An 18,864-nucleotide genomic window follows, 5' to 3' on the forward strand; every position below is an offset into this window, starting at 1 on the left:
TTACCTTTCTTAATGTTGTGCAACCCCAGCCCTATCCCATACTGTACGCCAATAGAAAAAAAAAATACTTTGGGAAGTGGATAGGTATAGAGCTTTTAAAAAGGACAGGAAGGTTATTGGGCTGAATCAAGTGTCCTGGCAGGCAGGAGGTTTAAGCTTCTCAAGATCAGTGGATTTAAATTGAATTGCTGTGATGTATTGGATTAAAGTAGCCCTGAAATGTATGAAATAAAGCTTTGTTAATTATAGAATAAAAGGTATGGGCATCGTAGAGAATCAGTCAGGCTTTCTCCTTGTTGCAGGTTGTCTTTATATAAATTAAATTACAGTCAAAATTGCTTACAATTTAAGCTACTGTTTAAGAATTTAATTTTGTGTTGTGTGTTAAAACCCATGTTATGAGGTAAGTAGAGGCTGCATTGGTCTGCCTCTGCATGCTTCATTGAATTGCCTGACATTAAATAAGTTTGTTGTTTGGTGTAAATATTTTTTATCCCAAAAAATCATGTAGCACGTTCAAAACAAATCATGTTTGTTGTCTATAGTTTTCTTTAAATATATATACATATGTTATACCAAATTTCCACTTCTGTTTTTTGTGTTTCTGTGTGTTTTTGTTTTAGTTAAAACTGCAGGTGGCACAGGAGATCAAGTGAAAACACCTGAAAAACTTCCTGATTATGGTAAGAATGTTTAATGTCAACAAGAAGAAAGTGTAGAGAGAAATGAAATGTTTTGAGGTACAGATGTCTAGATCTTAGAAGGTTGTTTGGAGTTCAGTTCTATCCATTGTATTTCCTGTTTACAGTAAATATTTGTAATAATACATAGAATAATATTTGCACACAAGATGTTATAAAACAAGTGAAAATATGATTTGGGGGATAAAGTTTCTCAGTAATTGACTTGATTTGGGCTGTGGGGCTCTTTATGAGCACGGATTCACTTATACATGAATTATTTAGCATGTTTTCTCTAAGCCAAAGGTTAGAGTCAGGACTTCGTTTCATTTTGGAGATTTTTTGAGACCATGAAGACTGATTGATGGATGATGTGAGATGACATGAAATTGGTCTTATCTTACAGTGCAAACTGAGCCAGAGAGATTTCATGGACAGACTTTGGAAGAGCAACTTAACACATGTAAAGATTCAGAACCTGCACTCGGTGAGGGTTTTTAATACTGTAGTTGTTTGATTGCGTGATGTTTATCTTTAAAGATTATTGAGTAGTTTTAAAAATGGAAGCTTTTAATGCACATTATCTGATTTTACAAGCTTTACGTTGAGTACCTAGTAGTATGGTATGAAAGGGACTGATCTTAGTGATAAAACTGTTAGATTTAGCCTAGAATGCTTCTGCGAGTATGGTCTGTAGACAGTCTAAGGTGATATGATAGAAAGAAACTTGGACTTAAGTGAGTGTTACTATTTTTGTCCAATTGTAGCTGCCGGTCCTGTGGAGGGAAGGGAGAGTGTAGTGGACCAGAAGAATAACTACAGGGACATGTATTAAAATGTACGAATAGTGACAAAAGAACTGTTGCTATTAATTTTTAAGGGATTTTTTTTCCCATTTTTTCTGTGGTAAAAATAAGGCATCTCAGAGAAATTTGATTTTATATGTTTGATGTTGAAGTCTAGAGAACCAGAAAATGAAATAACTCATAGTAACAAAAACCTTAATCCACATGTTTGACATGCAGTAAGGATAGTTTCCTTTACTATCTCTTCTGTAGCTAGCACTAATTATATTTTGGAGCCTAAGAAACAAGTAGACATCAAATTTCCTAACTTTTTTTTTTTTAATCAATGCAGGACTTAATTATATAATTGAATACCGATCAAAAGACAATTTCCCTTTTCTCTATGAGTGTCAACTGTGCCACTGTAAAACAGGACTGAGTAATATGTTCATGCACGTTTGTGGTTCCAAGCATAGACTGGCATACTTGGTAAGTTTTTACAGTAAAGGTGTGTGTGTTTGTTTTTTTTTTTAATTATTATTATTGTTGGTATAATGGTTTAAGTAGAGAGTTTGCTAGTCAGATTTTAATAACAGATCTGGTATTTTTAAGCTGTTACAAAAGGTTTTGTGAAAATATGTGTATTTATACCACAGTTGTGGTCTAATAAATAGAATAGATTTAAAATTCACCTCATCGAGAATGTGTGTGCAGGTGCATTGCTGACACTGAGTTGTCAGTGTATTTTATTTTGGTTGACCAATAATGCCAAAAAGGAACTCCACAGCTGTAATTGACTAGTAGGCTTCTAACTATGTATTGTTTAATTTCTTTAAAGAACTGAATCAGTGAAGGAACTGCTCCATCTTTCAGATGCCTTAGGAGCTAATGTTATTATGGGGTGTATTGTTTTGGTTCTGCAACAATGTCCTTCTTAAGGATCTTGCTGTTTGTTAATTCAGATGGATATTCTCAGTGAGACTTGTATTGGTGGTTTTCATGTTCTTAACACTTTTATTTATTGTTTACCCCATCTATGTTACATTATTAAATACTGTAAATGTAATAGGAATTCAAGAAGTATAACTTAAGCAGATTCAGCTGAAGATTTAACTTCAGTCCCCACAGTTAGTCTGCAATTCTATACCTAAACATTTCAGTAAGTTCTGTTTTGTATACAGGTTGATTTTTCTCCCATGATTCTCTCTTGCTGTGCTAGATCTTGAAAGAATTGCAAAGGATAAAGCATGACTTCATGATTTGCATCTCGTTATTTTTTTTAGAAACAACATTATCCTGAGATAGCAGAATCTGATGAAGTTAAGGGTAAAGGCTCTGAACTCAACCGAAAAGTTAGGCAAGTTGCATTAACAATTGAGAAGAAAGAAGGAAGAAAACAAATAAAGGTACATTTCTTAAGAATGCCAGAAGTTATACACTTAAAAATAAACTGAAAAAAAACTTTTTTTTTTTTTTAACGTTTATTAAATGTGCTTTTGTCTCTTTAATATTTCTTACAAGATTACTCTGGATACAATTTCCCATTGGTCATTCCCATCATAAGTATTTAAGTATTTCTCTTGTTTGAAATAATATTCATGCTATCTGACTCTACAGAAATACAACTCTAGGGATACCAAATGTACAAAATATCTGTATTAATATTTAGCCAATTTCCAGTTGTGTGTGTGTGTGTATGTAAAACAATTTAATTGTTGCTAGGAAACTACCTTTACACTTTCCTAGGTTAGAGTTTTGCTCTGTTAGCATCCTGTGGCAGTTCACAAAAGAAACAGATGAAAAAAAATCTGTGATATACATAGGAAAGTGTACAAATTTGCAGGTGGATGTGAGGTTCTCTCTAATGGCATGGGCTCATAGGAGCACCATGAGCTGAAATTGTTGAGGGGCTGCACTATTAGAAGCACATTCTTATGAAGTTATCTTCATACTGCTTTCAGTTGTTGTTTATACTGCAATAGTGTTTAGAAATGTTTGCCAGCTTTATCTGGCCAGGATATTGGTGAAGTTTCTTCTTCAGGTGGACCTCACCACTTTGGTTCATGACAACTTAACTCAGGTGCTTAGTGTTCTTTTTGGCGTACCTTAAATTTGTGCTCTCCATCAATTTCAGTGTGTAAACAGCCTGCTTGTTAAGCAGTGTTTCTTGAAAGATCTAATGCTAGTAAGTATTCTTTCTGTGTAAGCCCCAAATCCTGCTAAATTATGCAAGAGTTGTCTCTCAGCAAAATTGTAAGTGCTTAAATCTGAAATCTGTTTGCATGCACACTATTATTATTTGCAAGCAAATAAACATACTGAAAGAATATTAATCACATTAGGTTGATGGAAATCATATATGCATATATGTATGTTTCAGATTTTTCTTCATGGATATAGAAATAATTAATTCCATTTATATTTTGTAGACTGTTTTGTTTTTCCTTGAACAGTTTCACTAGATCCATAAAAAATTCAGTCTTGATTTAAGGAGTGTTTAAGTAGAGGATATATAAACTGTTATAAATTAATTTTATTGTTTGTTGTTGTTGTTGTTGTTGTTGTTGTTGTTGTTGTTTTTTCCTGAAGCCAGCTATTTTATTTTTTTAAGCTCTTAAAACAGATTTAATTGTAGTAAATTACTGTTCAGGTAACTACTTTTGAACGTCTGTTCAGTGGTTTACTCTTGTGTGTACCACTACTGGTCATATCTTTAAAAAATAAGTATTTGATGAAATACCTAAGTTAAAATTGCATCCACAAAATAGCTAACATAAATGGTTTTTATTTATAGGTTGTTACGGATGCCCCGATGATGAGGAAGAGATGGCAAGAATGTAAGTGAGCTCAGTGGGATGCAAATTGTAAACTTGCTGTGATTTAAGATAGCTTTCTTTCAAGGCAGGTTGAAAGATTTGGTCAGAATGGTAGTGTGTGCGTGTGTTCTGAGCTGCGTTTTGTAAGGTCCGTGTATCCTGAAGCTTTAATGGATGAGCAAGTTCTTTCAGGGGCAGCTAGAGAGACCTTTTTTCTGGCTCTTTGTTCTCTCTCTTTCCATTCTCCCACTCATCCTCAAAGCTTTCCTCACTTTGCAGAGTTGTTCACCTTTTTACCTGGTAACAGCTGTACTCTCTGCAGTGCCAGCTGCTCACAGGCATTTTGATGAACTGGGCAGAATGAGCAGGTTGGACCTCAGTGTGTGCATTTAACTTGCAGTCCAGAAAGCCAGATGGAATCCTGAAAGCACAGCCACAGCCCTTATCTGGGGAGGGAAACTTTTCCAGTTTTACCAGCCTTTGATCCTCGCAAAGCTGTAGGAACATGGTATCTGTGAGACTTTCTTCACTCAGTTTAATCAATCTTCCAAAACTTGCTGTACAATACCATCTGGATGGGCAGACAGTCCGACTATATGCTATTCCTGAAAATTGATAAGAATTGCTACCGCACTCTCATTCTCAGATGTGCATGGAAATACAGACTTGAATTAGAACTAATGTACATAATTTTATTACATGTTAATGTCTAAACTGTTATTTAAAATAGCTCAGTAGAAGTAATGAGAAGAGTGTTTGTATAATGATCTCAATTAGCAGTGTCATACTCTGAAAAGGAAAGAACCATTTGGAATCTAAGAAGGGGTTTTGAAATAAGCTGAATACAATTCAAAATCCTTTTGTTTAATGTGCCTAATTTTGCACATGACCGTGTAGCATGCTACTATAATTTATAATATTTAATTATGTTAAGAAATAAATTTATGTATGTAATTGTAACCAGGGCATAAAATATTTAAAACTTCTAGTTCATATTTAATACGTTATCACAGAATAATGCGTCTAAAAATTGTTCCTAATGTTTGTAACTGTTTCTTTTTGTGCACAGAACCAGCTAGTTAAAATTCAATTTCGCTTTTAGAACCACTATAACTAATTTCTTTTTCACCTTTATCAAGATAATGTCCATTTTGCTACATTTTGAATGTGTTTGTTTAGATCCTACTGCAGATGACAGCCCTTCAAAAGCCAAAGTTCAGCATGTGGATACATCGCTTAGTAATGAAGAAGAAACAGACAGCAAAAATAAGGACGGAAAAATGCCAGGCCCTATTCAAGGTTAGAGAATAAGGCTATATATATACATTTAACTCCTAACAAAGCATGAATTATTTCTTCTATGTGTACTTTTTGTATAATTTCTATAGCTATGTTCTGCTATAGAAGGAGCATGTACAATGCATAGATATGTTTGGGATCTGTGGCAGACAGAAAGAATAATTCTAGTGTTTGTAAAGAACACTCTCCGGGTCTACTTAAAGTTTCTGTAGCTGGATACTTCATAAAAATTCATAAGAAGAAGTTTTTGCTATGAATATTTCTATGAGAAGGTCCGCAGGCTTCTTTTGGGCACATCAGGCATTCTTCATTGTCAAGAACAAAAATAGGGAAGGGCTGTATGCCAGTCTGTTTGCTTAGGGCACAAGGAGAATCAAAAGGAAACAAATTGCTTAGATTTCTTTTGAACGTCTAAAATATTTGACTAATGTTTGTTTTCTTGAAAACAAAACCAGATTAAAGTGTAAAAATTAGCAAATGCTTTGTAACTGAAAAAACATCAGACGTTACTGCTCGGTTGTAAACTAATGTCAAAGGGGAAATTGGGCTACTGTCTAAATGCATTATAATTACTCTCATTCAGAATATTTCTTACCAGAAATACAGACATGCTTCACGGCTGAACCAAGCCTTTAATTTTTAGGTTCTGTTTTTATTTAATTTTTATTTCTTCAGGATATCTTACTTTCACCTTTTAGGTTTTATTAATATTTTCTTTAAAATATATGAGCAAATTTTAAATCAGTATACTGGAAATACTTTTAAATTAGTACACTGGAAAACCATTACTAAAAATACTGTTTTTATCATTTTTGAAGAAAAGAATGTTCAAGAGGAGCCGGAAAAAAGTCAGCAAGAACAGGCAAAACCAGATGAGAAGGCTGAAACTAATAAGCCTATTGAAAGCAGCAAAGACAACAAGACTGAAGAAGACAGCAAAGGCAACGATTCTGAAAAGTAAAACAAAAAAATCCACCGCCCCAAAAACCCTTTAAATATACTCATTGAAACTGTTGTAGGTGGTGTCTGCTGACATGGGGTTTGCAGTGTGTTGTGAAGAATAAATGTGTGCTTGTAATAGGAGAATGTTTGTCTTCTGAAAGTATGTGCTTTTCCATAAGCTTTTATCAGCAACAGAAAATCTGGTGTATGTAAACTCACCTCCGATTTTGCTGTAGATGCAGCTAGTTTTTGTTTTAGCTGTGTTATCGTTAAGGTATAATCCTCATTTATCACAAATTGAAAAAGAATCTTTCCTAGTGCATTAAAAACCCTCTGTTACAGGTTCATGTTAGACAATTAGGGCAGTATATGAACTGCATGTAATTTTAGAAGGAAAAGATAATCAGCGAATAGCTGCAACAATTGGGCTATCATCTTTACAAAAGCTTTCACAGAGGAACAATAATAAATACTATATGCGGTTCTTAGAGAACTAAGCTGCTTGATGTTTGTAAAAGTCCTTATTAATAGCAGTACTGTGAGTTTAGTTTGAATTATTCACCTCTGTGTGGGAGAGATGGCTTCAACATCAATTAGCTTTGTGCAACACCAGGAACCACAGGAAAGCAGCTGATAAAGGATATACATACACTGATGAGTCTTACACATGTTATACCAATTAGTTCTTTGATTTTGCTTTAATGGAATTCTCTTAGAATGTTTCCTGACTTTATACCAGTTGCTTCTCTGTCAGACATGAAGGGCTAGCACCTTTTTCTTATTTACTGTTAGCTGTAAAAGGAAAAATTTTCTTGCTCCTGAAATGTCTTTTTGTAGGACTTCTCCCTCTCTGTGGGCCAACCAATCATTAAGGAAAAGGACTAATTGAAACCAGATTCAAGTCTAGGTTTATGAATCTTTATATTTATTTGTTTAACTTTCAAACAACTGTATTAGTTATTTGAGTGTAAATTAGTTTGTAAAATGTCAAAAATAGGAAGCTAATACAATCTTGAGCATCCACGCTGAGGTTCTGAAAGTTTTACCTGACACTGATCGTCGTTGTGCAGTCCCATACTTGAAATTTTAAGAACAGAATCCTTTGGAAAATCACACATCTCTCATTAATTTAGTTGTTCAGATAGATCCTGGGTAATTACGAGCAGTCAGGTGTTCCAGTGAGAGAATAATTTGGAAGTTACAGTTACTAAAATAGCACTTCAGCTTGTTCCTTCCTGTTTATTTTTGTGAGACTTCTGAAATGTGAATTCAGTGTAAAGTTTCTCAAAGGGAGTAAGATCTGGTTTTCATTTGACAGCGAGCAGTCAAATGATACTTCCACTTAACAATTCTGCAACATCAGTCTGAGAATTTCTGTTACTTTTAATTAATTATGAGGCTTTGTATGCTCAGTATTTCTGTGGCTACGTTATAAAATACTACTATTTCTGACCAACTTTTCGTAAACACAAATTTGTGAAGTGCTGATAAAAAAAAAAAAAAAAGTCGTACTATAGTTAGGGGCATTGTCTTTCTGCAATGCATGTTTACAGCTTTTATTAACATCAAACTTTTTTCTTATCTCTGGGGTTTAGAATTTATGTAGCTAATTACACTAAAAAAATCTAAACTTACACTAAAATATATTTTATGGTTATATCTGGAACCACTAGGATGTCTGCAAGGAAATGTGTGACCTTTCAAAGTATACAGTCTGTAGTGTCAATAATTTAAACTAATTACTGAGTTATTGACTGACACACCTTTTATAAATCAACCATTTGGAAGCTGTGTGCGTGTATTATTTTTATATACAACAAAAAATAACGTGTGTATTTTCTATCTTAAGGTGTGAGATCAACAAACAATTGCAGGAAGAAAATGAGGAACTTCAGGTGAACGCTTTTCTATTAATGGGTTGTTCCAGATCACACACAGTTGGGAAAATAATTACTATGATATATGGCAATGCTGTTGGCTTTTGCTTATTCAAATTACTAATGTTACGAACAACAAACAAGTTACTAAGCAAAACTTTAAAAAAAAATGCATTTTTTTCTGATTTTGTTGTGAAAACACAAGTACGTGTTTCTCTACTAGTACACACAATTTAATTAGAGCAGAATCTAGAAGAGCCGTAGTACTTATTAGTGTTTAATTTTGGTTATAAATAGTGCATATAATAGATCTTGTTTATGTTAAACAGCAAGAACCTCCAGCAAATCTTGAGGAATTTACTAGTCAAGAAGAACTGTTGGGTTATTTGGTAAGTGCTAAATCTTTCCTGGCAATTTCATCTCTGAAAAAATTTAATAGAGTTGCTAAGTAATTAACAATTACTGAATCACAATTGGTTTATTAGTAATTACTAATCGATTGCTAATTAGGAACTAGTTGATATTACTGAAACATTTTGGTTGTGAAGAAAGGGAAGAAGCAGTTGTTAAGGAATAACATGCAGGTTGTATATTTTAGAAACAGACAAATGCAAAAATATCCCACCTATTCACTTTGTTTGGCAGAACAGCTGAGTTCCGTTCGGTTGTCAAAAATGTGTTGTGCACACATTTCACAGCAGGGAAGCAAACGGGAAAACTAGCAGTTGCTAGCTGTAACGTGTATTAACAACATTCACAGTCTTGCATATGGAAATGGTAATCTCATTAAAACATTAGAGACAAAATTAACGAAAATCTTAACTGGTAGTTACTGTGAGTCGGTTACTGCATGGTAATTTTTTTTTCTCTTTTTAATGGGGAAACTGTAAAGATTGTATCTTGCTAGTAACTAATGTGAATCAAGGCATCCTCTTGTATAGTGTGATTGTCCCCTAAAAACAGGGGAGGACTGTTGGGAATGTGACTGGGAGAATGTTCTTTTGGAAAGTTTGAAAATTGTTCAATATCAACGTTTACAGTAATGCCTTTACAAACTCCATGATGCATTTCTTTTGATTTTTTTTACTTTGATCTTCTCTTCCTCTTTTGAAACAAAAGTTGTTTTATGTAGTGGAAGGTAATTATACAAGTATCTTTATATCATTGCTCTTTATATCATAATTCCAGTTTTTCAATGATTATTCTTAATGAATATATTTTAACTGAGCTCTATGTTCAGCTTTTATCATTAAAATAATTGGATCTCTTTCATTAACTGATAGCAGACGCATCTTTGCCCAAGTTTAATCTTCCTTTTCTTCTGATTTTTTTTAACAAGATATGACTTGTGCAAACCCAAGGAGACCCTTTATTAGTGTTAAAATACAATCTACCCCCCCATTATGCTGTCACACATGAATTTATTGCTAGTTGTTTGTGATTACTTTTTTCCTTTGTCTGGGGCGTTTGAAGATGTTTGCTTTTAATCTGGAAGACTCCGAGTTGTTAGGACAGACCTCTGCTTCTCTTCTATTGTGCCCAATGGCATTGTTTTCAACAGAACTTGATGACTATGTCTTTGCAGGAACATTCTTGGGTTGTTCCTTTTTGAATGATTGTAGCTGAAGCACCATTCTGTTAGGATCCTCTCCCATTTCTCTGTCTCTGAGACCTTGTCACCTCCCACTACAATTTATGGGATTAAAAATAAAAACTTTATTTACTCTGTAACTTTAGCCATATCTGACAGAAAGATAGAGATATAAAAACAGTAAGGTCCCTGCAGTAACCTTATACATTATATACATATATATACATTATGATACTTGTATCAAAGGCAAGGTTTTTATGTTGTGGATTTTTTTTTTCCCTAGCAAAGTTTTGAGATACTGAATGAAGACGATGCTGCTTTTATCCTAAAAGTAACACAGACTCTCACAGATGCACTGGTGGAATATCGTCAGCAGGCTGCATCAAAAAAAGTAATGTGGATTTGGTTTATTTTTGTTCTACAAGTCTGTAGATTCCTGTGATTACGTATTTTTATTGTTACAGATGGTTTATTTATAGTTAAAATCGCCATGCCAACCGTACTGAAAGTTGTGACCATTAAATGCTTGAAGAATTTTTCTAGTTATGATAGGATAAACTCACCACGTTTCTGTTGAAGAGTCTTAATGCTTTGTCTTCAAAGGTGTGTTTTTTCTAAAAATAGAGGCCAAAACTAATTCTGTCCTTTACTTCCCATGCTTTTCCTTATTTGTTTTTCTGCTGTTTTTACTCCCTTTTCAATCCTAACTTACAGTTTTCTTATCTCTTCTGACCTCCTTAGTAATTTTCTCTTTTTCCTTTCTCAGTCTTGACCTCTCTGTGTTCACTGTGTAATCAGACACTGACATCAATTTTCTTACACAATTTTGTTCTGCTATTAAAAACCCAGTTCCTCCCTGCTCCCATCATTACTAGTGTCTGTGTAAAGATAAGTCAGTCAAAACATGAATGTTTTGAGTACTTCTCTGAGCCTGCTGCAGTAGCCATTTGTACTCCCTATTTCTCCAGTTCACGTTACGCTCTATCTTCAGACTCCACACACCTGGAATGATTTTTATTCGTTCCCCCATTGCCAACAGGGATGGCAGGAACCTCTAGCTGTAATTCATTTACCATATTTGTCTTTGGAAACCCTTTTGCCTGCTAATTTGTCTCATAGAATTGTCAGTGTTGAACAAAATTCTCATTTGCCACAACAGCTATTCCTACTAATATTAATAGTTACTTAATTAGTAACTATTAATAGTTACTTAACTATTTCTTTGTTTAAAAGATGAGCCTGAATGGAAAATGCCAAGCAAGCGTGAGTACCAGCCTAACAAGCTGGAGGGAACCAGACCAGGTTGGATGAGGCCCTGAGCAACCTGATTTAATGGGTGGCGTCCTTGCCTATGGCAGGGGGGTTGGAACTAAATGCTCTTTGAGGTCCCTTCCAACCTGAGCCATTCTATGATTCAAGGAAAATAAAGTGGTTTTGTCTTCAAAAGCCTTTCTTAGTTCAGGATTTTGCTGTAAGGTTGATCTTTGCTCCCCGTATTACATCTTTCCTCCATTGCTTTCTTTCTGCCTCAAAAGGCAGTATTTCTCTGTGGTAAATTTCATGCCTATAATTCTCTTTTATTATTTACATTTTTTTTTACTTCTTTATTAAGTTTACTTTCACCTTATCCCTGCTGTTCTTTTTGTGTAAGACTTTTTTTTTGTTGCTTTATTCATATGGAAAGAGGGCAGAAGTTGACATGCTACAAAGCCATCGGGTTCTAGCCAAAGTAACTTCTAATCTATTAGTTGTAGAAGAATAAAATAAAATAAAAAAATTTGATGTGGGAAAAACACTTGAATACCCTAAACTGTGATCTTCCAACAGATAATTTAAAAAATCTTTTCAGTGCTTTCTTTTTAGATCTGACAGGTAGAGAATTAGGTTGTATAAGTATCACTAGGCCTAATATAGTGCTTTTTAGATGTAGACAGATAACATGAGCAGTGTGTGCATCAAGGTTAATCACCAGCCATGTAGTTTTCAAAGAAATATTATTTTTTCTCAAATTTGATAGCAGAAATACTGATCTCTCATCTGTTTCTGTGGTCATTAAAATGTAGTAGTTTGTCATTTTAGGGTGTTGTGTTGATGAATTTCTGAATACACCTTTTTCTCAAATTCATAGGATCTCTTAGATACTGAACATAACGAAGAAGAAGTATTGGAACAATCCACAGAGCAATCTGACCTGAATTCTGCAGATATTAGTGATTCTGATACTGGTAATGTTAGGATTGCAGTCTTGAATGTGCTTTAATCTTAACACTGATTAAGATTAAATTCTAAAAGCTTTTTTTTTTTTTCTTTTTTTCTTTTTTTCTTTTTTCCCCCTGCTTCTTAAAGTAGAGCTTAAAAGCAGAATAAAGCTAAGGTCAAGTAACATAGATTAATAGTTGTTGGTTTTTTTCCTCATCCTCTACAGATGTTAGAAAGGAAAGGACAGCCTATTCAAAAACATTCATCCTGCTTAACTGTAGGATTTAGGGAGAAATTGAGTTAGTATTGACTCTGACTTTCCTCTGTCCAGAATCAATTCTTTCTAAGGAGTCTTTCACAGTGTAACTGGAAGGTTTTTTGCACATTTTTTTACCTTCTTGGTGGAAAGGAGGCTTAGTACAGGTCTAGTCCAAGTAAGATGTTAGTGGAAACAAAATTAGGTTGTAGAGGATGGAAAATTCTGTTTAAAAGCTGAATATTGCCACTACTTGACTTTAGTACTTCTGATGCAATTTTTCAAAGGATATTGGATTTCTATGAGAGAATTTTCTTAATATAAATAAATGGTTAGTTTTCACATGCTGTGTGGCAGGAAATGCTGTCCTAAACTTGGAGAGAAAAATGCCTAGAGTACTAAGCATATCTATTTTGTTTGTTTGTTTTTGTTTTTTTTTGTTTATTTGTTTTTGTTATCCAGTGACATTTTTTCTCCAAAGAACCTCAATTGTAAACCTCAATACAATACTAATTAAAAAAATGTAATTGCTTATAACATGAAAGACTTGGAACTTTTGGTTCCTTTTCGGTTCCTTTTCTAAGCCATAAAGAAAAGCTTTCACCCACCTGCCGCCCTTGTTTCTTCAGGATTTGCTGTAAATAGAAAGCATTTCTGACTCTCGGTTATATGAGGATATTATTAGCGAAGCCAGGTGTGAACCTTACCAATGATGCTGTGTGAAACTAGAAATTAATGTTTTGAAAAGCCCTATTTAGATAACTAAGTAATGCAGACTGCTCAGAATCTTCTTCAACTGAAAAACAGTATTTATTTTCTTTAAGACTATTCAAGCAGCCGATCAGCTAAGAAGTCCTTATCAGTAACTGAGGAAGATGAACTGCAAAACTTCTCAGCTGGCACTTTGGAAGCAGCGTATGAGAACAACATCACCACTGAGTTTTTGAACAGTGTAAGAAATATGAATGTTGAGGAAGTTACTGCTACTCTACGCAAAATAGCAGCAGCAAACCCAGCTTTCAGAGGTAATTCACATATACACGAAGGCGCATGCAAACGCTTATGAAAATATACGTAACAATTTTGTTAGCTTTGTGAAACATTAAGCAGTTTGAGATATTAAGGACAGGTTTTATTACCCTTCTACTTTTTTCAGGAGACAGTTTAGGAATGGTAATTCAAAATGGCTGCACTCCTTTGAAGGTGTTAATAAATACTGATTATTTTTTTTTTAATTTGTTTTCTCATTTATGCCTATTAACATCTACATGGTAAAAGACAGTAAACTAAAATCAAGCATATTGTTATTAGAAAAAAAAAAGGGGGAATCTCAACTGTGATAACTGGTGATAAACAGGGAAAAGAATAGAAAGAGCAGAAGTTAGAAAAGTTGTAAAACATGATAAAGACAATTTATTAAAGTGACAGAGAGCGGGGAGGGAGAAGGGAACAATACACCCCCCCCAGCTTGTCACCACACCATTTTATTGCTTGCTGAGCATCATGATGTTACATGGTGTCAAATATTCCTTTGGCCAGTTGGGGTCAGCTGTCCCAGCTGTGTCCTGCCTCAGCCTACTCACTGTGGGAGTAGAGTGTGAGGGAAAAAGAGAGAACCTTGACACTGCACAAGCCAACTGCAGCAACAGCCAAAGCACTGCTGCGTTATCAATGCTGTTTTAGCAACAGTTCCAAACCACAGCGCTGTTCGGGCTGCTGAGAAAGTGTACTCCATCCTGTCCAGAGACAGTACAGGGTTCTAGGTGGTCCTTGAAACTACCAGCTTTTATTGGAAAGCTGAATAGAAATTGTTTAGGAAAACAGGGTGGAAACTAGTAGACACCTGGGTAAATATAATCTGCTCAGGGTGCTGGTGGTGAGGATGAATACAGATTTTATGATGAGAAATCCTTCCTTACAGACTTTCTGGAGTTGTTTGAAAGGGGTCAGTAAAGTAGTCAGTTAATAAACAGGTAGCAAATGGGCAATTATTTTTTACAGTGTAAGGAGGTTCCAGTAGAACTGTGGGCCTGTGCTTAAGGCCTCTGCTGATTATATGACCCGGAAAAAGGGATGAGTATCTGGATGACAAAATTTTGCGATCGCAACGTTATTCAAAGCAGTTGAAGTGTTGGTTGACTGAAGTTCAAATGCTCCTCATCAGGTTAGTGGAAATACCAACTTATCAGTTAGAAGAACAAACTGAATGCAAAGAATTAAGGAAGGAATGGAAGGCGAGAGGGGAATTACTTTATCTGGAATAGAGCACATGGTTCTGTTTCCATCATTTTGTGTAAAGGAATTTAGAGTTGCAAAAGGTTCAGAAGTGTGCCGTATCAAACTTGAAAAGTTTCCTGATCTAAAGATGATCTGAGGTTGGGAGAACATAATATTCCCATAACCCACAAGCCTTCAGGCACACTTCAGGTCCCATTCCAACTCTTCCCTTAGCATTTGTTTATGGCCACAGAGTGGTTGTTATTACCACTTAAGCTGACCCTGTGTTTCTTCCAGTTCTCCCCTCCCTCCCTCCTCCAAAGTCAGGGGAATGAGTTTCATCAAAGCAACGTTGAATTCTTGTGCTGTGAGGAGAACACTGACATTGGTGCAGTGTTAAAATGGAGTGCTTCTGGTAATGTTTTCCTAATCATCAGCTACAGATCTTTGCAGGTCAGCAACAGATTAGAAGGGCTAGAGAGACCCTTTACTGAAACATTAGAGCAGTTCACAGGAATACAGCTAATGGTTTCCAGGCAATTAAGTAACACATTCCATTTTTTAACTGTGTTTTTCTTTAACTGTGTTTTTTAACTAGAGTGTTTTTCATTTATTAAGAAAAGCTCCAAATTCGTGTCATCATCTAAATGTTTCAGTGTAACTTGAGCTTTAAAATGTATCATCAAACCACTTATTCTCTGTTTTTGTTTTTTTAAACCTTTAACAAAGGAATTGATATTCCAAATGTTGTAAGGATCCTGACTGAAAGTGGGACTCTGAGAAGATCAAGCAATGGCAGCACACAGTGACGTGGTAGTTAGCAGAGTTAATATTGCAGTATTTACTTTCTGTAAGTTTGAGAATGTTCTTTTACTTGATACGAACTCAATGTAGCTGATTTGACTATATCCAAATTCTGTACAGTGTTGTTTTACTTAAAAATTTGGTTATGGGGTTCCTGTTATTTTTTTCACATGGCTGACATTTCTGTATTTGTGGAAAGGTTGTAAAGTTCATGTTTCCCTTGCTGCTTAAACATGTTTTTTTTTTTAAACAGGTTGCAGTTGTTTTCCTAAATATTTTTGCATTCTGTATATTGGCAATCTGATCTCTTCGTATGGGTTCTTTCACAAAGAGTTAACAACAGAAGGGATAGTAGAAGTCAGCGGTTCAAATTCATGCTACAACAAATAGTTGGAAATTATTGCCTGTGGCTATTGAAATAAAAAAATCTCCTTCCATGTAAGAATAATGAATTGGTCTCCTCTGTTTCTAAATAAAGATGAATAACAAAAAGACAGTGCTGTCAGTCCAGTTCTGAGCTGAGAACCGCATGGACTATAGGTAATTTATGTAGACTAGATAACTGGAAAATTTAGCAAATTCAGCAGAGTTTTACTTGCTTGCAAATTCACAGATATGTCCCAAGAGACGTAAGCAGACTATGGTTGACACACTGAAGTGGTAGTGAAAATATCTTCTGTCTTCTCTTATATGACCAGCATGAGAATGAAGTGAAAGTTGGCTTATACTATCCTTCAGTTCTGGCTTTTTTAAGGTAAACTTTTATTCACCCACTGTAATAGTCTTTTTGACTTAATACACGTGTGTGTGTGTGTATATATGTAATATATACATTTATATGTATAAGTCCTATGTGTTAACCACTACTAATTTGGTAGGATGATAGAAAAATGTTTTGGATGGTTACAGATTAATGTGTTTTGGAAAAAATAAATTTTTAGAATTAAATTGCCTAATTAAAATCTTCTTCCTGCGTGTGGTCTTGGGTAGCGTTCAGTGCTTCTAATTAAGGCTCTTCAGCTTTGCAGCCAAAAGCTGGTATAATGCAGACATGATGGGGCCAGATGGTAAATGAACCTTTTAATGTTAACTTATACTTTTTTTGGAGATCTGCATGGAGTTGAGAATCCTCATCCTGGTGGTTTCACATCTTCATATCTTGGAATGCAAGCTGCCGTAAAAGAAAGGTAACAAAAAAAAAAAAAAAAGGCAGCAAAATACGTTAGTTTTGTTCTATGAACAAACTAATCATGGAGGAATATGGTTAGTTGGTTAGTTAGAATTAACCACGTAGAAATGGAAACGTTTGAATGACAATTAAAGAAATTAAAACAGAAAACAATTACTATTTTAATAAAATTGTGAAGAATTTCTAGAATGTCTTGAAGTTTGTTCTGTTCAGAAACAGAGATAAAACCAATCAGCTGTGCAGTTATTCTCCCCTTAAAACTTTTGTTTTCTGGTGCAAATAGAATCTGCAAAAGAGTTATTTTGTTTGGTCTTGTATCTGCCTGTGTTTTGTGATGTATATTCTTATGCTACCAGAAAACTCTATTTTTGTTCCACACAGTTTTTAAGGATAATATTTTCCTTGCATCTGATTTTTTTTTTTTAAAGACACTATCTCTACTAATGATGCTTAAGAAATGTTGCTGACTGTCCTTAATATTATACATTGTTTGTTAAAGTAACACCAAGGCAGACATCCTGAGTATCTGGAGAATTCATCAAATTTAAAACTTAAGTAAAAGCAAGAAAAATTCTACCAACTGGGAACTGATTTTTCTTTTAGCTTTACCTTAGTGTAACATATTTTATTGAGACACCAGAGAGCTTGGGGGAAATTAACAAAATTGCAGAACTTGAACTTCTCTTACAAGGCATAGTATGTGAAGGAGAAGGGCACTCAGGTGAATTGACAGGAAATGAAAATGTTTGAGTATGCAACAGAAGGCAAGCTGCCTGGTGTAAATTGTGATGTTCTCGGATCATAACTCTAGAGTTATGGAAACATCCTGCTCTTGTTTTGTTTCTTGTTTCTTCTAGGATTGTGATATGTCTTTCTGAGTTAGGAATTTATTATCCCTTTTGAAGCAGCAGGGCCCATCTTGTGAATCTGATCTAGGCATCGGTGTACAAGTCATATAGTGTGCCCGAGGGTTTGATACCATATGTGAAATCTGAAATGCTAATGCTGACTCTGCATTGCCTTCACCAAAGCTATTCTCAAGTCTTTTAATTGTTTTTATACTCTGTAAATGCAAATCCTGTGTTTTATTATTGCATTTGTGTTGGAGGAAATGTTATTATGTAACTTCATTTTAGAAATACAATTAAAAACGTTCTCATGGAGCACAATGCCATTCATCTATTTCATTGAAAATGCTCTTTTAGTAAGTGCCATGTTAACTCCTACCTTCTGTCACTGCAGATAGAGTAAAATCTGACTGAACACATTCAAATGACCTCCAGCATTTCCTAAAAAGATTCAAAGTAAATAATTGCAGAATGTAGGAGATACATTTGTAACCCAGCATCTTTATGGCACTCCACCAAGCCCTTGCTTCCAGAAGCAGTAAGCAGAGGAGGTGGGAAGCCAGAATATGAGATACAAGTCAAGAAGTAACGTAGCTGGGCTCAAAGTAAACATGAAAATAATCCTAGTATTTACTACAAATAGGGAATTTGACCCAAGACAGCTCATATTCTGGTAATTAAAATGATGTAATGCCTTGTGTGGTGGAATGCTGACATGTTACGCTGCTGTTGAACTTTTAGCAAGTATCCACCTAGGTTCAAATGGTTCAAATCAAACTAGTGTAACATAATTACTTCAGCGATGTGATCAAATTGTTCTAATTGATACATTAAGGCAAGTCAGAGAAGAAGGTAGAGTGAGAATCACAGGTTGCTTTAAAGCTAGGTAAGTGATTTCCTGCAAAAGCAGGGCTTTCTGTCTTGAAGTTGTGTCAGGCTGCAAAGTGGAAAATGTAGCTCTGAGTATCTTACAAATCATAGAAACATTAAAGCTGGAAGAGACCTTCAAGATCATCTGGTCCAACCATCACCCTACTACCACTGTCACCCGCTAAACCACATCCGTAAGTGCCAGGTCCAATCTTTCCTTTGACACTGCCAGGGATGGTGATGACAAAAAAAAAAAAGCTGGCACAAGCAGAAGAACACAACTGTGGCAGTACTCATGAAGCGTGAGTGGAATTGTACAAAATACTTCTTTTGCAGGAAGTGCTAAAAACGTCTTGTTTAGCAAGAAGGCTGTCATCTGTTGGTGAGCAGGTGGGCCTGTTCCACAAGAGACTGCTCTGCTGTATGTGTGTGTGTGTGAAATGAATCTGATTTAATCACGTTAAGATTTAACATTTTAATCATGTCACATC

At 35.0% G+C, this 18,864-nt stretch overlaps 1 protein-coding gene across 5 annotated transcripts in view; it reads left to right on the top strand.

Annotated features, from left to right (window-relative positions):
* The window catches only part of LOC311207187 (uncharacterized protein), a 22,599-nt gene extending 4,842 nt beyond the window's left edge, over window positions 1-17,757 (top strand). For 2 of the 5 annotated variants that reach the window (XM_084283106.1, XM_084283108.1), the window contains exons 4-16: window positions 624-683; window positions 1,087-1,167; window positions 1,818-1,954; window positions 2,749-2,871; window positions 4,260-4,302; window positions 5,461-5,580; window positions 6,399-6,537; window positions 8,372-8,417; window positions 8,729-8,788; window positions 10,274-10,381; window positions 12,119-12,215; window positions 13,270-13,470; window positions 15,392-17,757. In XM_084283106.1, the coding sequence (XP_084139232.1) occupies window positions 624-683; window positions 1,087-1,167; window positions 1,818-1,954; window positions 2,749-2,871; window positions 4,260-4,302; window positions 5,461-5,580; window positions 6,399-6,537; window positions 8,372-8,417; window positions 8,729-8,788; window positions 10,274-10,381; window positions 12,119-12,215; window positions 13,270-13,470; window positions 15,392-15,471 (1,295 nt within the window). In that variant the 3' untranslated portion in view covers window positions 15,472-17,757. Of the gene's footprint in view, window positions 1-623; window positions 684-1,086; window positions 1,168-1,817; window positions 1,955-2,748; window positions 2,872-4,259; window positions 4,303-5,460; window positions 5,581-6,398; window positions 6,538-8,371; window positions 8,418-8,728; window positions 8,789-10,273; window positions 10,382-10,454; window positions 10,550-12,118; window positions 12,216-13,269; window positions 13,471-15,391 lie in introns of those variants that run through there. The other 3 variants (XR_014618253.1, XM_084283107.1, XM_084283109.1) reach the window with 3 other exon arrangements.
* The last annotated feature ends 1,107 nt before the right edge of the window (window positions 17,758-18,864 follow it).

This window comes from Netta rufina, assembly GCF_964035555.1.
Source record: "Netta rufina genome assembly, chromosome: 2".
In the NCBI taxonomy this organism is placed as follows: domain Eukaryota; kingdom Metazoa; phylum Chordata; class Aves; order Anseriformes; family Anatidae; genus Netta; species Netta rufina.